Here is a 23,403-nt window from a genome sequence, read left to right on the forward strand (position 1 = left end):
GGGGACCAATAATCGCCCTTCTCCAGGGCAGCGCTTCACTACTCCGGAACAGGCCGTAGTAGCGGATGCATCTGGGTCTCCATCAACCACGCATCAAGGAAGACACCACGCGGGTATCACAGATAGCCCGCACCAGTGCTCAGGGAAGGAAGGCAGCGCTCAGACCCGCGGGAGCTCAGGAGTGGGGTGGGCTTCGATCCTAGGAGGCGTGGAAGGGGTGGGGCGCTCCAAGGGGGCGGGGCAGTCAAGAGGGCGGGGCCCAAGGGGTGGGGACTGGGGCTACCCAGGCCCGCGGAGCTGGGGGTGGGCGGCTAGTTTTTGCAACGGCTAGGAGCCTGTGGGTTTATTATAAGGCGGAGCTCGGCGGGAGAGGTGCGGGCCAGAGCAGACAGAGCCTGGCGCAAAGGAAGGGATCTGGCAGTTGGAAGCTGACTCCAGCCGGAGGAACCTGCAACCCTCGCTCAGGACAGCAGCGTGCTGGGCAGGCGCTCGGGACAGCAAAGCGCAGCGCAATCAGCAGAGCGGTCCCGCAGCTCCGCGCAACCCGCAACTCCGATCCGCGCAGCCTGCCGAGCTCCCGCCGCCGCACTGGGAAGCATGAGGCGCGCGGCGCTCTGGCTCTGGCTCTGTGCGTTGGCGCTGCGCCTGCAGCCTGTCCTCCCGGTGAGTGTGGCCCGGGGCAGGGCTGGAAGGCGGCGGGAAGCCTGGACTCGCCACCCGCCGATGCCATGCAGGCGGCGGCACGTGGAGGGGGAGGGGAGCGGGGACTTCTTCCCGCGCTGCCTGGCGGATCCAGGGATGGTGAGCCCTTAAATAAGGACTCCTCTCCCAATTCCCTCCACTGTCCGTGGGTGCCGCGCGAGTCCCACAGCTCGTGGTAGGGGCTGGGGCGTCACGCAGAGTGGAGCCTTCACTGGTTCCCGGCTCCCAGTTGAGTAAAATGACTCCACATGGGTCTGAGTCCGCCGGCCTGTGGCGGCGCCTGGAGTCACTCTCTCCCGTGGCTGTCTCGCTGGCCACCTCAGCGGCCTGGCCTCCGCCAGTGACCCGAAGGGATGCAGTGGCCATGGCCACAACGCCCTTTCCGCAGACCCTAATTCAAACCAGACTGTGTCGGCTGCGCCCCCAGCGCCGGGAAGCCCGGGCGCCCGGCCCTTTGCACCCGGACAAGTTTGGGCGCAGCAGAGCCGGCGTGGGAGCGGGAGGGGGCGGACGTGCGGGTTGCCGGAGGGACCGGGATCAGGACTGTGCGTGGGATACAGGAGGGTGGCGTGGGGCCCTTGAGTTTTTCTCTGGCTGTCCCAGGTGAGCTGGGCCGAGCCGGCAGTGGGAGACTCCGGGAAGTTAGCTTCACAACGCTAAAGACCCTAAGAACCCAACTTTGGGGTCGCTGAAGTTGTGCTGCCCCCCGGAGGGCCTCCTCCGCATGGCCAGCGCTGGGGACCCTCCCCGCGAGTGGACCCCGGTACGGCTCTTCCCCTCCCCCGACTCGGCTTTGTGCTGAAGCCGCGCGCAGGGAAGGCGGGTCCCTTGGCCCGCCCAGTAGGGCCGCGGGGAAAGACGGACGAACGTGGAGCTGGCGATTGGTGGGGGGAGGCCTCTGAGTAGGATGCAGCCATCCACCTTTGGCGGGGGTCGGTCTCTCTAACGAGCGACTTGGCCGACAAAGAGCTTGTCGAGGGTCCCCAGAAAGTGCTCTCCCGCCCCAGCCGCCGTCCGCTAGCCCGCCTTCCCCAACGGGGGCGCTTTGTTCTCGGCCCCTGTAACCCTTCCCTGGGAACCGCCCCGCAGCGCCGGCCCTTGACGTGGGCCGGGTCCCGGGTCGCCGCCAGGTGTCAGCGCTGCCCGCCGGGTGTCCACGCCCCTAGCCCCCGCACCCACTATGGAGTACCGGGGGTCCTTTCGACTGGCCGGCTTGACCATCCCCCTGAGAGGCAGAGGCGATGTGCCGAGCCTCAGGCTTTATCCCTTCCGGAAGTGGCAGTCTCCCACCGCCACATCTGGTCTGCTTAACTTCGATAGTCCTGGCAAAGAGAGGCACGTGCACAGGGAGGGAGAGCTGAGCGCTGGTAGACACCCAGGTCGTGTGCATATCAAGTGGCACCTGGACACAACCCCGATCACTGCTAATGGGCATTGTCTTCGCCGCTTCCCAGGTGACTCCATCACTCTGGAGTCCGAGAGGACCTCGATACCTATCAAATTGCAAATGAGTTGGGGGGCTGTAGGGTGCTGAATCAAGGTTCACAGGGAGGGATATGGTTTCCAAACTGAGTCTCCGTTGCACTCCTGGCTTTAAGGTCCAAGAAATTGCTCTTGAGGGTTGTGGTTTCTGTGGGACTCAGATCATGCCTGGAATCAAAGTTACCACTGTGGAGAAGAAAGTGGAGCCGCTTGGCATGTCTCCCTGACCCGCCTGGCATTACCTCCTCCAGCCCGACTCTCCAGGCCCAATGTGAGGCCTCGTTGGGGCAGTAGAGATGCTGTATTGCATTTCTTTGCAGCCAGGATCTGAAGAGGTGTCGATCGCCTTCCTGCTGTCTTTGGTGAGGCAGATATTCCTGTGAACTAGGGCCCTCAAGCTCCCGTTATCACGGCTGGGTAGGCAATTGGCAGCCGTTTCCCTATGGACTGTGTTTCCTTTCTGGCCTGGGAGCTTGAGCCCTCTAGGCAGACCCAAGGTGAAAGACTTCCAGACCTGGGAGGGCTTCCTGGAGGAAGGGTTTGAGCTGAGTCTGAGCTCAGTTACTGTCTGAGCTTTGGGGACAGACTCCTACTCGAAGACAAGGGTGTACTCTTTGCTTCTTATTTTATAAAGTTGGGTTTGTTCTCTTCCATAAAAAAAAAAACATGTTGGGTTAGAAGCGGGTACATAAGACTGAGGGCATTTCCAGAGGGTGTCCGTTCCCCCCCCCCCCCCAATAATGAAAGCAGTTGGGATTTGCTTTAAATGGAAGCAGATACCCAGAGGTTGCCAGAGATCTTGTCCCCTTCCGAGGGCTCCCTTAGCTCCTGTGGGAAGCAGGTCAGAACACCTCTGGGGACCAGTGAGTGGGACAGAGAGGGACTGTTGGGTGTCTGCCTTTGAATGGGCCAGGGGAGTCTGCTGCGAACCACTCCCCAGAGACTGCAACAGGTTTGTCTAAACTGTCCCTCAGTGTGTGTGTCCCCATGGTCTTTTGTTTCAGCTATGTAAGGAAAGTCACTCTGAAATAGTTCTTTGCTGTTTTTTCTCTTTTCTTTCCTTAATTATTTGGACTAGTAGAGACATTTCCCCTGAGGTCTGGCAGAGTGGGAGGGAGTGGGGGAGGATGGGCCCAGCCTTTGGAGGTGATGTCACTGCTGGCTTCAGCTCCCCAGAGAGGGTGGAGCTGGTTTTAGCCTACCTGTGGCTCCTGATGGGCCCCAGTAAAACCTCACTAACACACATTGGTGGGGAGCAGGGCCTGGAAAGAATGACAGGAAAACTTGTTTTTTGCAGTACTTTCTAGATGCCTCCATCCCCCCTCCTCCCAGAGCTGCAGCAGAACTTGGGATTCCTGAAATCCTCTGAGAATGTATCATCATGGTAGTCAGCCGCTTTTCCCTGAGTTAAAATCGCCTCCTTACAAAGTATCCTTTTTTTGTTGTTGTTGTTGTTGTTGTTGTTTGGAGACAGGGTCTCAGTTATTGTAGCACTAGCTGCCCTGGAACTCACTGTGTAGACCAGGCTGGCCTGGAACTCACAGAGATCCACCTGCTTCTGACGCTTAAGTGCTGGATTTAAAGATGCATGCCACCGCTCCCCGCTTTTACAGAGTATTCTTTCTTGGAGCAGGATTCTGAAACCCTTATTTCCTCTCAGTTATCCTCAACAATAAAAGGCTAGTTGTTTTTAATCCCGCCTGGTGCTAGGCCCCCCTCTTCATGATGCCAGGTCAAGCAGTCTCCTGGTTCTGGGCGGCTCTGCAGAACACGGTGTCCTCGTGCCTGGTGGTCTTCACTCTTAACTGTCTCTTTCCTTCTCATACTCTGGTAGTGACACTGGTGTGCCCAAGCGCAAACACATTTTCTCTTCAATCCTGGTTTATTTTCTTTAGCAGGCCGAAAACAACTCAGATTGGTTATAATTCTTACAAGAACAAAGGTCTCACCTTTGGGTGACTCTCGGGCTGTGTGAATTTGATATCCCTCATGGATCTCTGTTGAGGTTGCTGCAGTGTGGTGGGAGACTGGACAAAAGGGATCTGCCACCCCCTATAGTCTTGGACCTGGAGTGGTGTGGAGGCACTGGCCAGGCGAAGGACTTAGGGACCTCCCTCAGTGAAGACATGTACACAGTGCCAGGAAGCATCCGTGAGCATGAGCCCCGGTTCCCTAGCCGCCTCTCCTGTGAGTTTTGGGCTCCAGCTACCTTGGACTAGCAAGGCTAGCTCACTCGATGTGTTGATTAGCAAAGGCCTTTGTTTTTGTTTTGAGACCGATTCTCAACTCTGTGGCCTAGCCTGGCCTTGACGTCTTAGCCATTCTCCTTCCAAAGTGCTGACGTGACAGACATGAGCCCACCGTGCCTGGCTGGGACTCTTAGCTTTGGTCTTTCCCCCTTCTCTTCAGCGTATGTTTCTAGTCTGTGTTCTACACAGTTGAGCCCCCGTGCTGTCTGGCAGGTCAGAAACAGCTTTGGATCAAGTAGCACCCCATACTGAAGCTCAACTCTGCCACTAATTTACTATGTAATCTCAAGTGACTCACTTTCCACTCTGCCCATCCTCGTCCGCAGGACAGCCGTTGCCGTACCTGTTCTTTCTGCCCTCATTCTGTCATTTCCTCAGAGGTGGTGTGAAAGTGCTTGTATTGAAAGTGCCCGAGGAAAGACAGCTCTTGATACTAGTTAAGGTTACCTTTAATTGCGTGCTCGCTGCTTTTCCTCCTGTCCAGCTTAGTCTTTCCTCCTCAGCCTTTATGATCCACACCATCGCCTCATCTTTTGAATGGGGGAAGAAACAGCTTAGAGAGGCCAGCCCTCCACAGAGAGGAAAGTGGCAGAAACAGGCCTTTTGGTATGAGGTTGCATGTGTGTGCTTGCGTGTATATGTATACACTTAAGTATATGTATGATAAAAATATACTGTAGAGTTGTCAGTGTCTACAACCTCAAGACACCCTGCATATGAGGTCTTGCTGAGCCCTGTGAGGCCCTGCCTGGTGTTTCCAGGTCTTACTTGGTTGTGAGCACTTTGTGTAGAGAGGGCACTTGGCTGGACTGAGTTGGCCTGCACTGTGCCTTTGGGCAAATCCTGAGTACTGGGCAACACCCTGGGCCTTGGCTGGGTGTACCTGATGGTTGCTTGGGTACAGGCAAGAGCTCTTCATAGAAAGGCAAGGTCAGGAGACAGCAGTGGAGTCCTGACAGTGGGCAATGTGTACCCTAGGTTACACCAAGTTCACACGCTGTTGACTGAGTGCCAAGGAGTCTGTCTGGGCGGGGCATGAAGGACACACTTACAGATTTAGTAGAGCCTTTGTAAGCCCTGGGGAGGTGGGTATCCTGGCCACAGGACTTCTGGCTCCTATGCTGCACGCTCCTTCTGGCTCTCTCCAATGCCAGGGGTATGATAGGGGAGTGTTTTGGACATTAAGTTATGTCTAGTCTAGTCCCAAAGCTCACAGAACATACTGTTTCCTAATTGCCTTTTTTTTTTTTTTTTTTTTTTGCCCCAATTCAATGATTTTGAAGTGCTGGGTTTGGAAATTCCCCTGAGAGCCTGCTTTAGTGCATGCAGAGGGAAGATACTGGAACAGGAAGTCTAGAAAGAGTGCTTTCACCTCCAGGACCTTGTGCCCTGGAGCAGAGTCAGCACGGTGTCATTTCCCTATTGGTTATTCCAGGAGAGATTGAGTGTTAGGTGGGAATGCACTTTCTAGAACCTTCTATCGAGAATGACAGGAGTACCCTGGCAAGTGCCAAAAGTGCATGGGTATTTGTCTTTTACCAGGTAGCTTCTGGTGCAGACTTAGACACACGAGGTCCTTAGAGTGAGACCCCAAATTTGGTGCCATTTCAGCTCCAGAGAGACATTGGGGGTGGGGCTGGGCAGCCCGCTCACTCTGGGATGGCTTGCTTTGTAGATACAGGATACTGCTGCCTGTTCTGTAGGAGCTTTCCAGATTACTTCCCCATTGTTGATGCTGGGGAAACCCTGGCAAGGGGTGGGTATTGGAAGAGGGGCATCCCGCTGCCTTCTATGTGCTGTGTGATTGGGGAGTCAGGAGGCCTGGTGAAGGCTGCAAGTGGAGGCAAGTTTCACATGACTGGGAAGAACTCAGGAGGAAGTCTTTGGACCACTGACAGGTGGGTGTGGTGGTGTTGGTCTTGGTGGTAGACTAACTCTCCTTTTAGAGATTTGCCTAGGAATCTTTCCTGCTGACTCTGGAACTCGGAGGCTTCCAGAGGTAGCTCTGCTGGTAGCCTCTCAAGGGTCTCAGACTGTCTCCTGGTGTTTGTGGCTTCGTGGGCTGCCTAATTATATAGAGAGGTTACGTTTCTCTGGCCTCCAGCCCTGGGAAAAGTTCTGCCCAGTGACTCACCTGAGGCCTGCAGCGGTGTGTGCACTCAGGCACACAGGCATGCTCAGGGGCTGCAGCCATGCCTGCACAGCCCTGGCGGTCTCTTTCCACCAGGCTTTCCTTTGACTTCTCTAGCAGTGGTAGAAACATCTGGGAAACCTGGTCACCTCTTATTTGCAGCCCCTCCTTTTCTGGGTGTCTTCCCCCTTCTGAACTGCGCATCTGATGTTCTTTGTATCCCTGGCTTAGAAACATGCAGAAATTATTCCTTTCTTTGTCCTAGCCTTGTCCCTGACTTACTTGTAGTCCAGGTAAGTAGTTGACCCTCTGGGCCTGTGACATCTGCTCCAGGACCTCTTCCTTCCCACTGCTGCGTCTTTAAGAGTCGTGCACCAGCAGTGAGATCTTGTCTTGGGATGGGTAAAGGTGGCCCTGCAGGACCTCCCAGACTGCTTTTGCTCTGTCCTTATTCCTTCTGGGGACTCATCAGAGACAACTGGCTGCTCCAGGGGTCTCAGGAGAGACCACTCTGGAGACAGAGGTGAGGCAGGTTTTCAGATCTGTGCCCTTGGCATTCATTGTGGGAACTAGAGTGGCTGAAGCCCTCTGGGCCAGGTCAGACTGGGGGTGGAGGCCAGGTGCTGTTCTCTGCACCCACACCCAGGCACCCTGGCATCCTCCCCAAGGTCCGCTCATCAGCAGGAATGAAAGCTGAGCCGGGCAGGTTGGGGCAGTGGGCAGGTGGGCGTGTTTATCACTGCGCTCATCAGCTGAGTCACGATGCCAGGCCCCATGAATCCTCCCTGGAGACTCACCCAATCCACCTTGACCCACAGGCGCCCACTGACATAGGTGGGGTGGGGCAGGGCAGTGAGACAAGACAGGCCTCGGGGGGTCGAGAAGCAAAGGGGAATTCATTGTCTTTAGGTGTTCATGACCTATCCTGGCTGTGTCAAGGGGCTTGTGGGCGTCTCAGGTGCTGCCTGGGTCTCTGCTGCCCCAGGAGGATTCTGCCTGAAATACCAACCTGGCTAGAGTACCTGTTGGGGGTACCCAGGGAATGCACCAAGGGAGAGTGCCCGTCTGTGGAGTAGACCCACCATAGTAGACCAGAGACAGTGGTGAAGGGCATTCTAGACTCAGCCCTCTCCTGGGTCTTCCTGGCCAGCTGGAGGGTTTTATCTCAGAGTTTCACAAGCCCTCATAAGATCTACTTGGGAGCCTAGACTACGAAGCAGACTTCGTTCAGGCTTTTAGACTTGCCAGCGTTTTGGCTATGGAGAGTGCTTGGGGAGGGTCTCGTAGATGGGGCGTCAGGAAATACAAGATGGCCTTGTGCCTCTGTCTCCAAGGATCGTAAGAGAACCTTCCAATACAATGACAGGGACGAGACACCTTTATCTTCCCCACTTAGGTCTATCCCAGATTTTTATGTGGCCACAGAGGCTCCGTTCTGTCTCATGGAAAGGCGGGAGCTGGGCCTGGATGCCTGGATCTGCTCACCTATAGCCATTGGGCAAACCAGGGGAGGGGAGCCCAGAACTGGCAGGCTGAGAATACTAGTCCTGGGGTACTAAGATGGGGCTTCTTTGGGGGAACTTGGGGGCTGATGTCTACCCGTGGCATCCAATGTGTGCTGGTCCTTGGTTGCCATACAGCAGTGGCTAAGGATGTTCCTGGGGCTTCACCAGTTGGGGACATGATTGTGTCAGAGGGGCACAGAGTAACGCTAAGATATTCTCTGCAGCAGCCCTTGGCCTCACTGCTGACCCGGAAGCACTCAGACCTTGGAGGCCCAGGTTCCTAAAAGAGTTCCAGGTGGATATGGGGGTCAGGTTTGGGCTCGCAGGGCCCCAGGCTGTAGAGTGTCTAAGGAGCCGCCAAGACCGTTGTGGGAGCATGGAGGCTGACGTCATTCAGCTTCTCCCAGAGAAAACTGAGGGGTGTGGTACAGTGTTGGGATCATCTCTTTCCCAGGATGGCATGTTGGGGAGGGATGGGGCCCTTGTTTCCGGGCCCTAGGTATGGTCTGTGGGTTGTGTGGTCTCTAGGTTCTCCCCTACCTCCCTGCCCTTGCACTCTGAAGGGCATTCCAAGTAGGCACCGCGTTCCCTCTGTTCCCCCACCCCCAGGAGGAGGCTGGCCTGGATTGTAACTTCCTAGAAGTGGTCCTGAGGACTCCATTGGTGGATCTGAGGCAGGACAGGCCGGGCATCCACTGGACACACCAGCTACCTGTCTTTCCACAGAAGTTTGGGTCTGCCTACCTTTGGGTGTCCAAGCTAACTCATATCTCAGGGGCTTGAATAAGGGGCTCCTGGAGTATTAGCTGGCTTCTTCACCCAGGGTAGGTTAGAGAGAAATGTAGGGTAGAATCTGGACCACCCGGATCACATTCTGGCTTTTTTGGTTCCTATGCCATCTTGCACATAACTCTGCTAAGTCTCCATTTCTCACCCATGAAATGGGGTCATACTACCCTGCCTGGAAGGACTTTTGAAAATGCAAGTAAATATGCGAAGTGGTTGGCATTCTCTGTCGTCTGGCGGGGGCTCAGACTACAGGAGTACTGAATATGGGCTCCTGTGTACGGCACCCCCAGCGGCTGTGCTCGTGTAGGAGGGTGTAGAGTCTCCTTCATGTGAATGACCCTCCTGGTCTGGCCCCGGGAGTGTTATTGTCATAGGGTCTGCAAACACGGCTTTTGTCCTTCCTCAGAAGCCCAAACCTTTTCTGACAGTCCAGACTTTCATCTTCACTGAGTCTCTCTATGAGACTAGGCCCTGACGTGAGCTGCATGGGCTGGGCTATCAAAGGGGGAGGAAGTGGGGAAAATACAGGCACCAGGGAACGTTGGCAGGAGGCTTGGGGGAACAGGGTTCCAGTTGTAGGGAGCTGTAGGTTACCTTGAGAGGAAGCAGGTTTTCTTTAGATGCTAACACACTGGGCCAGAGTGCAAGGTGGGTGGAGGCCCTTGCCCTGAGCCCACTCAGTGCTGGTGAGGGCTGCTCTTCTGTGGAGTAGGGGGCTCTGGGCTGCGTTGTGATGATGACTGTGGTCTGGCGAAGCAAATCTGCCTGGCCTTTCTTCACGCTGACAAGTGACTGTCCCCTTTGCCCCAGTGTCCACACTGTGTAAGATGGGTACAGCGCGAGGGCCCGAAAGTGGCTTTAAAGACAGGTTAGCTAATCCAGGGAAAGTGCTCAAACCGGTACCCCACGTGTTACTCAAGAAAGAGTGGCTGCTCGATTTGCTTCTGTGCCTCATGTGACCCCCAACAGCCCGGGCCACGTGACGACTACAGCCTGGGCCAGGTCCTTAGTTTCTCCCACCCACTGCTGGCCCCAGGACCTAGGTAGCCGAAGGCTGCCCCCATATTCCCTGTCAGTCACCTTTGTGTCAACTACAAAGACTGTGTGCTTGTGCGAGCCTCCAGCCTCTCCAGGCTGTGGGGTGTCAGCGAAAGGGCCTAGGGTGTTTTGTTCCTGTGGGGCTGGGGCTGGTCCAGGAACTGAGGAACCCACCCACCCTTTTAGCTACAGGCTTCTCTCAGAGAGTCCTACCCTGCAGACTAGCCCACCCTGCCATGGGACCCCTCCCAGAGTGCTCTGCCTTCTGCTTGCTTCCCAGTGGCTTTGGTGTCTTCTGTCTGAATTGCACTTTACATACGTGAGAGGGGGAAGGCACAGACATCTTGTAGTTCAAGAGGGAAGGGGAATGTAATATATTTCCTTGGTGTTTCCGTCACCTGCCTTCTGACAAAGGCTATAAAGACATTTGCTCTTTGTCTCTTAAAGTCTCCCTTTGATAATCTTTTTCGGTTACAGCTCCTACCCAACTGTAGAACCCCAGTTCCCGAATCGGCCCCTCCCCCATAGGAAACTGATTGTTCTAATGTGAATGACTAGTACCCCTTAGTCCCACCCACGGGCATTTTAATTTTTTCGGGAGGGCATTGCACAACTGCAGAGACTCAAGAAGAGAGATTTGGTGGTTAGAGCTGGAGTTGCGTCCCCAGCCTCCCAGCTGGAGCCCTGGCTGCTGCAGGTGAGTCAAGTGTCTGTGTCTCTGAAACCCAAGTACACTTTATTTAGCCAGTTCAGGGGTCAAATGGCCAGAGAAGTCCAGGAGGCACAGGTGTCGGGTCCCCATGCCCTGCTGAGTCTATAATCAGCTAGGTAGCAGTTTTAGGGGGTGCTGGCAGCCTAGGAGTGATCATGGTGAGGGTTCCTGCACTGCTCTCTATCCTCCAGACTCGCCAGTCATCTCCAGTCCCTTGGCCCTGGCCAGCAAGATGTGCCCAAGGGAAGCCGAGAGGACCCAGTTTCTCTTTAGGTAGCCTGGGGTCAGGACGATGGTGGGGGTGGGGAGGGGGACAGTGCAAATGCCTTGGCTGCCCCTTCCATCTACACAGGCTGCTACCCAGAGATCCTTTGATTCCAGTCCTCTGCAGCAGCCTCCTGGGCCTGCTCTTTGGAAGTGGTGAGAGATGACATCAAGTCACTGTGCCCAGTGTCCTTGCCCTCCACCTAACCACCACTGTTGGATGTCATGTTTTTGGTCTGCTGCCCGTCACTTCAGTCACGATGGTGTCTGGTTGACCCGCCCAGCCGGAGAACATTTAGTATACAAGTCATAGGTTGGACCCTGGAAGCCCTCTTGCTAGTGTTCTGTCAAATCCCTGTGGTATATGGATGGGTAGCCGAGTCAGGTTTGTTCCAAGAAAGGAGAGCCCAGATTATAAGACAACTTTTTTTCTTTCTTTTTTTTTTTTTTGGTTTTCTGGAACTAGCTCTTGTAGACCAGGCTGGCCTCGAACTCACAGAGATCCGCCTGCTTCTGCCTCCCGAGTGCTGGAAAGGCATGTGCCACCACCCGGCTAAGACATCTTATTTTGCTATTTTGGGTTTTCTCATTTTTCTCTAAGCATATCCAGCTAGTCAGGGCCCAAGGGCTTGAAGAGAGGTGGTGGCCGTCAGGAGTGGGGTTCTGTCTGGCTCCCTCCAGGAGCAGTATCTGGTAAGAGGCTAGCTGGGCCTTTGCCAGGTGCCCTTGCTCTACACTTACTGAAATCTCGCCCTGCCTGTCCTAGCTGGGTTCTGGCACGAGGGAGCTGTGGAGGAACTGGTCTTCCAGTCCCAGCGCCACACCCAGCTCTCAGCTGAGCCTGCTCAGAGGCTAGTCCTGGCATGTGGACTGTAGGGCAGGTGCCAGCCCCACAGAGAGGTGTGGGCATCAGGGTGTTTGAGTGACACTGACCTATTGTGGGTCCCGAGATTGGAGGAATGGTACAGGGAAGGGGCCTAGTGCTGGGAGACTTGGCTCTGGCATCGACCTTGGTTTGCTCTCTGGTGTTACACTAAAGGGAGATGCTGACCAAAAGGGGTTATTGCAACCGAGAAAGGATACTGCCTTTGCACTCTGCCCGTTCCCAGGAGTCGCACGACACGCACAGGGTGACTGGCAGTGATGGGGATTGCTGAGGTGGGCGAATGTGTGTGCACCCAGGGGATCCTGGGAAATCGGTCCTGTCTGTGGAAATGCTGCCAGGGTCTGGGCCATGGAGGTGCTTCGGGGTCCTGTGCTGCCTAGTGAGGCAGCTGATACACCTCTTCACCTGCCTGTCCTCACCTTGGCTCCACCCTGGGTTGGGCCTCTCCCTCCCTCCTTACTGGGTCACCAGTCACCTTCTCTGCAGGTCCCAGCTTGACTGTTGGTGGAGAGACAGAAAGCTGATAAATCATTGTGCCTGTCAGCCGGAAATTTGGGTGTTGCCTCAAGGCACCAGTGGGGGCCCTCCCTCCTGGAGGTGGCTTTAGGAGGGGCGGGGAGGGGGGTTCCGGATCTTGAGGCTTCCCTATCGTTTCTTAGGTCCCTGAGAGAGAAGTGGGGGACTGGGCATCACCTCAGCATGAAACTCTGGCCTCTAATCCTCACACATCGTCCAGCATGACCCGTGAGGGCCTTAAAAGAATTCAGGATTATCCAAACAAGCCACGTTATTCCCTGCCCACACAGTGGGTCCAGAGACACACAGGGAGCTTCTCAGACACCCAGCGTGGGAGTGGTTGAGCTAGGACTGTCCCAGAGACCCTCGTTGGAGATGTTTTGGGACAATCCACCCTATTGCTACATGCTCCCAGCACTTCATCTAGGACTGAGGGAAAGGTGACCATGGAAGGAGAACAGTCAAGACCCCAGGCTGAGGACTACCAGGATAGGAGGGAATTTTAGCCATGTTCTTTCTTGTCTGCTCTACCCTTCTGGAGAAACATTGAACCTTGTAGCACAGCTGCCCCTGAGGCCCATCTTTTACCTTTGGGGCACCCTGGGATAGCTCAGTGTCGCTAGCATCTTCCCACTGATGTCGGTCACATTGCACTATGGGGCAGCTAGGGTGAGAGTGTTGGGCTAGGAAGCCAGCTGCTTGGGAAAAACAAGGCTGTTCCTGGTTGGCCCTGGCAGGAAGGAGGTCCTTGCTTTCCTAGGTGAGTTCAAGGGCCTTTGGAAGATCGAATGTTCCCTCAGCTCCTTGGTGAAGTAACTCCTTGCACCACGGTGTTTGACGGCTGAGAGTGAAGGCATCAGAAGTAAAGAATAATCTAGAGCCTTCCCAGGTTGCTTTGCTCCTGGCTCTGGCTTACTCAGCTCTCTTGCCCGCTTGGTGCCTTGTCTTTGAACACTGAGTTCAGTCAGAGAACTGGAGTTGAGGTCTTGCTTCCCTCAGCTCCTGGCCACGCCACCTGTACGTAGACCGTTGTCTCATCAGATGACTGCTCTTGGAGTACAATCTGACATTGTGGTAGTTCTTGGGGTCCCTGGAGACAGGTGGTGGTTTGGATGTCATTCTCTGGTCATGTGTCCAGTTGCACAGAGGGAGGTGAAATCTAGAATTCTGTATAGCTCAGAGTCCTCAGCACCCCAGAGCTGTGAATTCTGTGGGGAGAGGACTTTCTCATAGCTCTTAGATCCTTAGGTCTTACCAAGACACTGGGGGAGGGGTAGATCTCTTGTATACCGTGAACCTGCTTGAAGCCTCTTGGGGTGCTGGTTATGGCGTGGAGTCTTGGCTGGATGAGAGTGAAAGGTGTTTATCCTGGTGTGCCCATGGGGCCCGTGTATCTCTGCCCTTCTCAGCGGTGCGTGTTGATTGGACGGAGATGGTGTGACTGGAGCCTGGGCTTCTGGAACAGGTGTGGAGGCCCCAGACTAGCTGGGATCCAGGCTGCCTGGGAATGGTTGTGACCCAACTGCTTTGATAACAGCGGCCCTTTGTCACTGGCTGTCGTGACTAATGGGACTTGTTGACTCAATGACTAGGCTCCCACCCACGGAAGCTGGGGCTTCTGTTATGGCACCAGGCAGCCACAGACAACCCATAGTTCTCCCTCCCTTTCCCACTCCGTGACCAGACGTTCCCAGCACTGCCCAAGGGAACTGTCTTATTCTCTACTGGAGCTCTTCCTATCCCAGCCCCTGAGGCTTCTCCTTTCTGAAGCCCCTGTAGTGAGGCACTGGGTATGTGCCGGGAGCTCTGTTGGGGCCAAGCCCAGTCTATTCCTTCACTTGTTTATACCTTCAAGTTCCGAGGTGATGATTAGAGTTTTGAAGTTACATTTAATAGCAAAATTCTGTGACCTTAAAATTTTTCTTTTCTCACATCCCATTTCGTGTGTGTGTGTGTATGTCTGTGTGTGTGTGTGTGTGTGTGTCTGTGTGTGTGTGTGTGTGTGTGCAGACATGCATGTGGAGGTCAGAGGGCAACTTGGGAAAGTCAGTTCTTTCCCCCTACCATGTGGGTCCTGGGGATGGAACTTGGGTTGTCAGGCATGGAGGTGAGTGATTTACCCTTAAAACACAAAGTATCCAACCCTATGGAGTCAGTAATGCTTTGCAAGGCCGTGTGATTTAGGGACCACTGATGGGGCAGTAGTACTTAGGGACCACTGATGGAGCGCTGATTGGAAGCCACCGATACCGTTGTACCTGGTGGATGGGGGCCAGATGGGCATTCTCTCCAAAAGTCCATAATCCCTGAGCCTGTCGAAGACGCCCAGTTGGTACTGTGCTTTGGGGCACAGCTGGGGTGGATTCATACTCAGGATGCCACCACAAAGTGCTGGAAGCCAGACTTCCCTCAGCCTCTAAGCTGCCAGAACATAGGACTCCATCAGACTGCAGTGCCGGCCACTGAGGGTGGCCTTCCTTCTTGTCAGTGTGGGTGTGGGAGCTGGCAGGAAGTGGCTCCATTAAGCATCCCAGCCAGCCTTCTGCCCACAGCTCCCAGCATGCTCTTAGGCAAGGGCTTGCAAGTGGAGGTGAACTCTCTCCTGTACCTTGTCCTGACCCACGTTGAGTCAGGACCTAGTGTGTGCCTGGTACCCACCTGGGTTGCTAGGCAGGGCTAAGCCCACATCTTGCTTCCTGGTGCTGCAGCTGTGGTAAAGAAACTGAGGCCATTTTGCTTGAAGCAGATGGACTCAGCCAGGGGAGGTGGGCCTTAGGCCTGGGGGTGGGGAAAAGAGAATTGTTCTGTGGCTGTGGGGCCACTGGGCTAGATGGCCTTGGGTAGGTCCTTCACCCTGGGAGGGGCTGTTTCTTATCTGTCAGAGATGCTAATCTCAGGTGGACCTGGAGGAGCTGCTGGGGAGAGGTGTTGGAACCAGAGAGTGCCGGAGGGAAAACTGAGGCCTTTGCCTCTTTTTTTTTCCTGCACTGAGTCCCTGACTTGGGTACCTCAAGAGGGTCCTTACTACACAGCCCCAGGGGATGCCTGAAGCAGATGTCTACCCCCATATTTCTGTCCCTGAACCTCTAACTTTGAGTTTTCAAATAAGGCAGCTTCCAGGCTCTTTGCTTCAGTGCGAGGGAGCTAAGTGGCCCTGAGTTTCATGGCCCAGACCAAGAAATTTTTTCTTACAATGAGGTCCCTGCTATATTTTCTTTGAAAGTTTCATGTGTGCGTGTGTGTGTGTGTCTCTACACACCTGTATCCATGTGTGGTGTACATATACTTCAACAGGCATGTGGGAAAGGTCAGGCAAATCTACAGGTACAGGAATCTTTTCCTATCTTCAGTTGAGTCCCAGGATCAAAGTCAGGTCACCCTTGCCTGCTGAGCCATCTGAACGGCTGATTTTTTTTTTTTTTTTTTGAGGCCCACAGAGGAGAAAGATAAGACTGACTTGCCTTTACCTCCCTGAGTGAGCAGCAAGAGATGGGAGACTCAATGGGAGTTTCTTTATCCCGAGACATCCCTAACAGTCTGAAAGAATCCAGGTCAGAAGCCATACTGGGGAGGGCCCTTATGAGCCCTCAAGAACACAACAGGCTTCTAAATGGTACCTGAAGTTACAATGAAAACTCCAGTCAGCTGGAACTAGGGGAATCAGGGTTCAGACCACCTCCCCCCACCTCCCACCCTGATTTCTTCACAAGCCGGGATTTTTTTCTTCCCTCCCTTGTGATACCACTATGAAGGTCCCAGCTGAGGGTGGAGATGGGGCAGTCAGGGAATTGCTTCTCTTCCCTTAGCAGAGGACAGGGGGTTATAGGATGGGGTTACCTCACCACCACCACCCATCCCCTGACCTGAACCTGGTTTGCTGGTTTCAGTAGAGATTTGCTTTAGAAGCTTGTTGTGTAAACAAGTTCATAGTGTTGGATAAACTCAGCAAAGCCAGGGGGAACAGATTGCTTCCCTGTGAAGAGCGTGCGTTATCTAGCTCTAAGAGAAGCCCTCCCTTTTGGGAAATTGCTGGCTTTGGGGACTTCTCTATGGAGGGAGGAGGCTAGCTGCCTTATGTCTGTCTGGACCCCACCCCAGTAGACATTCACAGCCTTAGCTACCTCACATTGAATAAGGTCTGCACTCCTGGTAGTGGCTTAGGCTGCCCTAGTTCGATCCAGGACCTCTGACCTATCTCCAGTTCTCCCTCCCCCGGAGGAGTCCATGGGTTAGGAGAGGGTGGAGTTGGGGCCTAGAATGAGGAAGAAGTTTTAATCTTGGGGTCTGTTCCCATCTGGAGGGCGCTGCTCTCTAAGGAGGCAGTCACAGAGATGGCTACCACGGGAATGTGGGGGGTACCGCCTGGAGTAGCATAGGCATGGTGTGGGTTGACATGTGAGGGGGTGGACTCTCAAGTGACCTATGGATGGGTCCAAATGAACTTCGTCTACTGCAGTGGGTTCTCAACCTGTGGGTCGCAACCCCTTTGGAGTCGCAGACCAGCTGTTCCCATTACGATCGGTAACAGTAATGCAATTATAGTTAAGAAGCGGCGGCGAAATAATTTTATGGGCGGGGTCATCACAGCATGAGGAACTGTATTAAAGCATCACAGCATTGTGCTGTCGCTGCTCATCGGAGCTGAACCCCAGTGAATCAACTGTCTTTGAAGTTGGGCCTGTCTAAGCTCAAAACCTTTGTCCCAGGGGAGGAGGGCATGCTTTTGCTTTGTGCTTCTAAAGGAAGTTCAGTATCACTAGCAGCTTCTGCACACTCTGAACTGCCCTCAGTAGCCTGTAGGGCTCACACAGCTTCCCCCGTTTCTCCAACAGCCATGCCTGACTCTTTCTGCTCTGTTCTATTCATGAGTGAGGCTAATAGGGCGCTCTGGGTCCTGCCAAGCTTCCTGGACCAAGGTGACCCTGTTTCCTCGGTGCTAGCTTCAGCTGCACCACTCTGGATGTTCTGTAGAGGCTTAGTGAACCGGCTCTCTCCTCGTCTCTTGAAATTCCATCTTGATCCTATGCCCTCTTGTCCATACAAGCCTCCTGGCACCGGGGGTGGCCACGGACCCCAGAGTCTCTCACCACAAGTCGGGCAGCTCTCACTCGTTGCTTAGAACAACGGGCATAATTGTTATCTGCCAAGGCTGTGTGTTCCTCACATAGAAATTCTGTGACCCTTTTGTAGTGCAGACGTTAACGCTGGCATCCATTTTACAGGTGGGGAAACAGGCCGTAAGATGCCTAGTGACATTCTTAAGGCCTGGTGAATGACAGAGGTCAGGGGGTCTCAGGGGCCTTTGGTTGAACCATGCACTTCTTTTTCTGTTTTATTGAGACAAGAGTCTCTCTATATAGCCCTGGCTGGCCCAGAAGGCATGTAGACGAGGCTGGCCTCAAATTTGCTGCAATCTTTTATGTCAGGATTGTAGGCATGCACCACTCCTCCCAGCTGTTCTATTTTTTTCTTTTTTACTCCATTCTTTGTTCTGGTCTGTGCTGGCACCCTTGAAAGATGGTCTGTACTGAGCTGGGCTATTTGGGCTCCCACGTCTCACCTACTTACCTGGGCCTTCTGTATCTGGTGTCCTGGAACCAGTGCTGGGAGCAGCCATGGGCCTGACTCTCTGCCCCTTTCCCAGCCTGCCTAGCTGGGGGCCGTGTTCCACATCCCCCATCCCTGCCCAAGTCCTGTGGGATTGTGTTTGCGCTCCACCACCTGCAGCCCCTTGGAGCTGGAGCCGGCAAGGCAGGGGCAGGCCACATTCCTGCAGCTGCTGTTGCCAAGGAGAGCCCATCCCAGGCCTACTGCCCATTCACTGGAGCCTCCTGAATGCAGGAGTCTTTTCAGATTAGCGTTCACTGTCCCTGGCCCAAAGGGCACCCCGGCCTTTTTTCACTAACAAGACCAGGATACAGTCCTTCCTGTGGTTGAGAAAACAGTCCTTGTGACCAGGCCTGGAGCCACCCTGTGTGGGCAGAGCTGCCTCAGCACAGAAAACTCCGCCATGCCAGGCCTGGCCCCGCTTCTCATTCTTGAGGCTTCTGCGCCCACACCCCAGGGTCTAGCTCAACTGGATGCTGGCTTTCTAAGTATAAACTGTTTCTGGGGGGATTGTGAAAGCTCCCCACTGGTGGCCCCCAAGCATGATTCTCAGGGTGGGATCAGCCTATGAAGTTCACAGGGATCGCATTTTGTGTTCCCTAGTTGGGTCCCCTGACTAGACAGAGTACCCTGGGGTCCCCCATACTTGCACCTCTGCCTGGCACCAGGTTAGGTCGCTATAGCATCGGGGATATGAGGAGGACCAGGGGCTTCCCAGAGCTGAGAGCTCCATGCAGTGGGTTCCTGCATGTGTAACGGGTGGTTGGCTGAGCCTGTTCGGCTGCCCAAGACGGAAACTCAGGGATTTGGGGCGTTGGCCAAGCTTCATTTCAAACCGCTTTTTGATCTTTTCCAGCAAATCGTGGCTGTAAACGTACCTCCTGAAGATCAGGATGGCTCTGGGGATGACTCTGACAACTTCTCTGGCTCGGGCGCAGGTAAGGTGGACCCAGAACCCTGAGATGGCTACAGGTCATGGCTAAAGTGTGTGAGCAGGCAGTCACTTAGCTTTAGTGAGCCCCCTTCCTTCCCCATCCCGCCCTCAGCCGTGGGAGTCAAAGGGACAGTGCCCAAAGGAAGAAGCTGGTGTCCAGCTGCACACAGTTTAGCTAAGGGGAACCCCCAGAGAAAGAAGTGAAGTGGCTCCAAGACGCCATGGGCAGCGTCTAGAAACAACCTTGGAGAAGAAGTTTGACTCCATTGAGCCTTGGTGTTTCCATCTGTGAGATGGGAATACTTTGACCCAGAAGCAGTTGGGAGCTGCAGGTTGCACAGATTCTGCTGACTATAGGATTGCCCTCACCTCCTTCCCTAGATACCATCTATCTGGGGGAAGAGAAGGCTTTTTGTTACAGCTAGCCTAAGAGGTCTCCCAGGACTGAGGTGGGAGGAGGTATTCAAAAGGGAAGTCGGAGTAGCAGTGGGAAGCAAACCAGAGCAAAGGGCTGGGAGATAAGAGATAAGATGTAGCCACGTGTTCCTGGGCCTTTGGGGAAGAGGGCAGGGTAGATGAGTGTCCTGGGTTAGGGTCCTATCATCTATGATGCCATAGCCCATTCTCCCAGCAGAGCCTCTTCCCGGATTCCTGGCATCTTCCTCACAGCTGAGAGAGCAGGCTGCAAAAGTGCATCTTCTGTGGCCTTGTTTTCAGAGTTCGGCCTTGGCTAGTTCACCCTGGGGGACTCAGGCCCCCATCTCCTCATAGCATGAACTTGTCAGGCTTGACCCTCGGGGACCTCCCTACCCTGACACCCCCACTTCTGACCCTGTAGGTGCTTTGCCAGACGTCACTTTGCCGCGGCAGACTTCTCCCAGTTTGAAGGACGTGTGGCTCCTGACAGCCACACCCGCAGCCCCGGAGCCCACCAGCAGGATCGCCGAGGCTGCCTTCGCCTCCATCCTGCCGACTGTAGAGAAGCCTGAGGAGGGAGAGTCAGTGCTTGAGGCAGTGGACACTGGCCTCACCGCTCAGGACAAGGAAATGGAGGTCACCACCAAGCCCAGGGAGACCACACAACTCCCAATCACTCAACGGGTCTCAACAGTCAGAGCCACCACAGCCCAGGCTGTCACGTCTCATCCCCACAGAGATGTGCAACCTGGCCTCCATGAGACCTTGGTTCCCACAGCACCTGGCCAGCCTGACCACCCACCTCCAAGTGTGACAGAAGGAGGTACTTCTGTCGTCAAAGAGGTTGTCGAGGATGGAGCTACCAATCAACTTCCTACAGGGGAGGGCTCTGGCGAGCAGGTGAGTGGCTTTGTATTTCCTGGGTGGCCACTAGTACCTGGCATCTGGCACCTTTCATCCTAATGTCCTTTGCTCTTTAAAGCATATTGTAGTCTTGGCCACAGTGATGGAGTAACAGGGTTCCACCTTCCTCCTGCCCTGAACAAACTGATTACAAGATCAGCAGGAGGCTCCTTAGACATCACTCAAGAGCTAGCCACCCAACATTACACCAGGATGACTTTTCTCTCTTAGAGCATCCTGGGATTTTCATACAGAAATGGGTGCTTTGTGTCACTCAGGGTGGTGTCTGTGCCAAGGTCCCGAGTGCGATTGCATTCCGTGACAGATGGTGGCATAGGTTGGATGTGTCTGATGTGGGGTGGGAGGGGAACCCCAACAGGGCATGGCAGTGCTCCAGGTTGCTATTGTGTCCATGGCTCCAGCCCGACCTGATCCCAGCTTGGCCTCCTGCAGGACTTCACCTTTGAAACATCTGGGGAGAACACAGCTGTGGCTGCCATAGAGCCTGACCAACGGAATCAGCAGCCAGTGGATGAAGGAGCCACAGGTGCCTCTCAGGGCCTTTTGGACAGGAAGGAAGTGCTGGGAGGTGAGTCTTTCTTTTGAGTAGGTAAGAGAAGGCAGGCTGTGGCTCTGTGGTAGTGTGGGCTACAGCCATCCTTGGCTATGGGGTGGAAAGAGAAGGCGCGAGTACGGCCCAGGCCATTTCCTGTGTTGTCCATAGCTGCTCAGCTGAGCCAGCCTCTGTCCACTCCCTAGGTGTCATCGCCGGAGGCCTGGTGGGGCTCATCTTTGCCGTGTGCCTGGTGGCTTTCATGCTGTACCGGATGAAGAAGAAGGACGAAGGCAGCTACTCCTTGGAGGAACCCAAACAAGCCAATGGTGGCGCCTACCAGAAACCCACCAAGCAGGAAGAGTTCTACGCCTGATGGAAGAATGGTTCTCCCCCCGCCCCTGCCACTCACTAGGCTCCCACTCGCCTCTTCTGTGAAAAACTTCAGGCCCTGGCCTCCCCACCACTGTGTCGCCTCCTCAGCACCCAGACCCTTCCAGCTGGTCCTGCCCGAGCAGTCCCAGGGTGTGCTGGGAATTCATTCTACTTCTTTGACTTCTGCCTAGAAGCTTGGGCGCAAAGGGTTTCTTGCATCTGACCTTTCTACCACAGCCACACCCGATGTCCACTATTCTGACTTGGTTTCTCCAAACGGGAGGAGACCCAGCTCTGGAGAGAAAGGGGACCCAACTGCTTTGGACCTAGGTGGCCTATTACGGCTGGAGGATCCGAGGGACAGGAGAGGGGCTTCGGTTGATTTGCCATAGCACTTACCCGTAGAAACCGCTATTGTTGGCCATGCTGTGGTAGGGGACGGAGTTCGGGGCTCCTTGGAATTCACTTCACGTTGTGGGGAAGCCTACTTTAGATATCAACTCGTTTTTGCACATGTTTCCTCTAGTTTCTCTGTTCAGAACCCCAGTAGGCTTTACTTCTGGGGTAAGGCAAGTCAATCGACTGGTGTCCCTCACCTCGCTTCCCTAATCTACATTCGGGAGACAGCATCGGGGTCATTCAGACTTTTTCGTTTTTATTTTTAAACCTAGAAGAACCAAATCCGGATGCCAAAATGTAGGCTTGGTTTGTGTGTTGTCTCTTAAGTTTGTCGCTCATGCGTGCAACAGGGTATGTATGAACTATCTGTTTGGTGGTCCGTAAGTAGGCTGGCTAGTCCAGGATGCCATGGGGTAGCCACCTCTTTACCAGTCATGCCTGTGTGCATGAACTCAGGGCCATGGCCGTGGCCTGGGCCACTGCAACATTGGACGAGCCTGTGTGAGTACTTAACTCCTAGAGCACAGTCGAGGGATGGAGGGGAGAGAAGACTGAAGTGGGGGAGGGTGCCAAGGGTGTCTAAGACTCTCCCGCCTTTGGTACCATCTCTGGTCACCTTTCTCCTGGAAGTTGACAAGGAACATCTTGAGTATGGCTGGCATTGGCTCCTCCATCGAGAACCAAGTTCACCTTCAGCCCCTGTGGCCCTGTCCCAGGCTGGAGTCAGAAATCCTTCCCAAAGAGCAAGAGTCTTTGCTTTTGGCAAAACGCTACTTAATCCAATGGGTTCTGTACAGTAGATTTTGCAGATGTAATAAACTTTAATATAAAGGAGTCCTATGAACTCTATTGCTTTTGCTTCTTCTCTGGGCTGGTGGTGTAGACGTAGCCAGCCTTTTCTCAGACCCTGGTAGCTCAGGGAAGCTTGGCTCAAGGCTATGTGCCTCCAATCTCTGAGGGGTAGGATCCTGGGTCCAGGATTCCTCTGATTTTTTTGTTTTTGTTTTTGTTCTTTTGGTCAAACTACTTTTGGAAGTTGGTAGGATCAGCCAAGGTTTTACAGGGCCTGATGTCCGCTCTTCTGAATGGTTTAAGTAGCCAGGACTCTAGCGGAACTTGACCTACGGTCACTAGGGTCACGCGTGGTTTGCAGAGCAGACACCTGGGACAGGCTTCCTCCCTCGTGTTTGCTGGGGCACTTCCGAGAACTCCTCGCTCAACAATGTTCCAGCTGCTGGCGAGGCTGCTCGGGGGCTCAGCTAGACAAAAGACCTGTTCCCTCTGTTTCGTTCCAGAACTTGTTGCCAGAACATAATGGCTGGATGTGATGTGGGGTGGGGGTGGGGTCAAGACCAGAGACAGCGCTCAGCTGAGAGCTTGAGAGACAGTGCCCAAGCCCCAGGCTGGGCTCGTTTATGTAATTGCAATAAATGGTACGTGTCCATTTGGACAGCAGACTCTTTGGTAGTTGTGGAGTTTCTTCTTGGTTCGGTCATGTCCTGCTCAGTCTGGATTTTGGAATGGGAGTTTAACTGACCTGGGTTCTGGGCTTGGTACCAAATAGCAACAGTTTCTGCTATCCTTGCCCAGGCCCCAGGGCAGGACTTTGGGCTCACCTTCTCCCAGGACTCCCGGCTTTGCACCTGTCCAGCTCTCTAAGTGTGTCGTGCCAGCTCCAGCTGGATTATCCCCTCCCCTGGGGTTATGAGCACTCTGCTGTCGCTGAGTTTCAGGGTTTGCTGTTTGTTCTGTTTGCTCATTGTGCAACTCTTAAAACACTCTCACTGGCAAATGGTCTTACGGGGTAAAGGTTTGCAAGTATTGTCTTACATTGGGAAGAAGTGACAGCGAAAGACGGGCAAATTGAAAAAACACAGAAGACTGAGGAGCCCACCCCAAATTATGGGGCAACTAGCTGTCTCCTCTCAGTCTCATCTGGTC

The 23,403-nt window shown here is 54.3% G+C and overlaps 1 protein-coding gene across 1 annotated transcript; it reads left to right on the forward strand.

Annotated features, from left to right (window-relative positions):
- The first annotated feature begins 292 nt into the window (after positions 1-292).
- On the forward strand, positions 293-22,919 carry Sdc1 (syndecan 1). The gene is made up of 5 exons (XM_050141904.1): positions 293-663; positions 18,738-18,819; positions 19,654-20,132; positions 20,589-20,724; positions 20,895-22,919. The coding sequence occupies exons 1-5, from the start codon at positions 598-600 to the stop codon at positions 21,062-21,064; spliced, it is 933 nt and encodes a 310-aa protein (XP_049997861.1). The 5' UTR covers positions 293-597; the 3' UTR covers positions 21,065-22,919.
- Positions 22,920-23,403: the final 484 nt, after the last annotated feature.

Source organism: Alexandromys fortis, unplaced genomic scaffold (assembly GCF_014885135.2).
Source record: "Alexandromys fortis isolate MF-2015 unplaced genomic scaffold, M_Fortis_MF-2015_v1.1 scaffold_30, whole genome shotgun sequence".
NCBI classification, from domain to species: domain Eukaryota; kingdom Metazoa; phylum Chordata; class Mammalia; order Rodentia; family Cricetidae; genus Alexandromys; species Alexandromys fortis.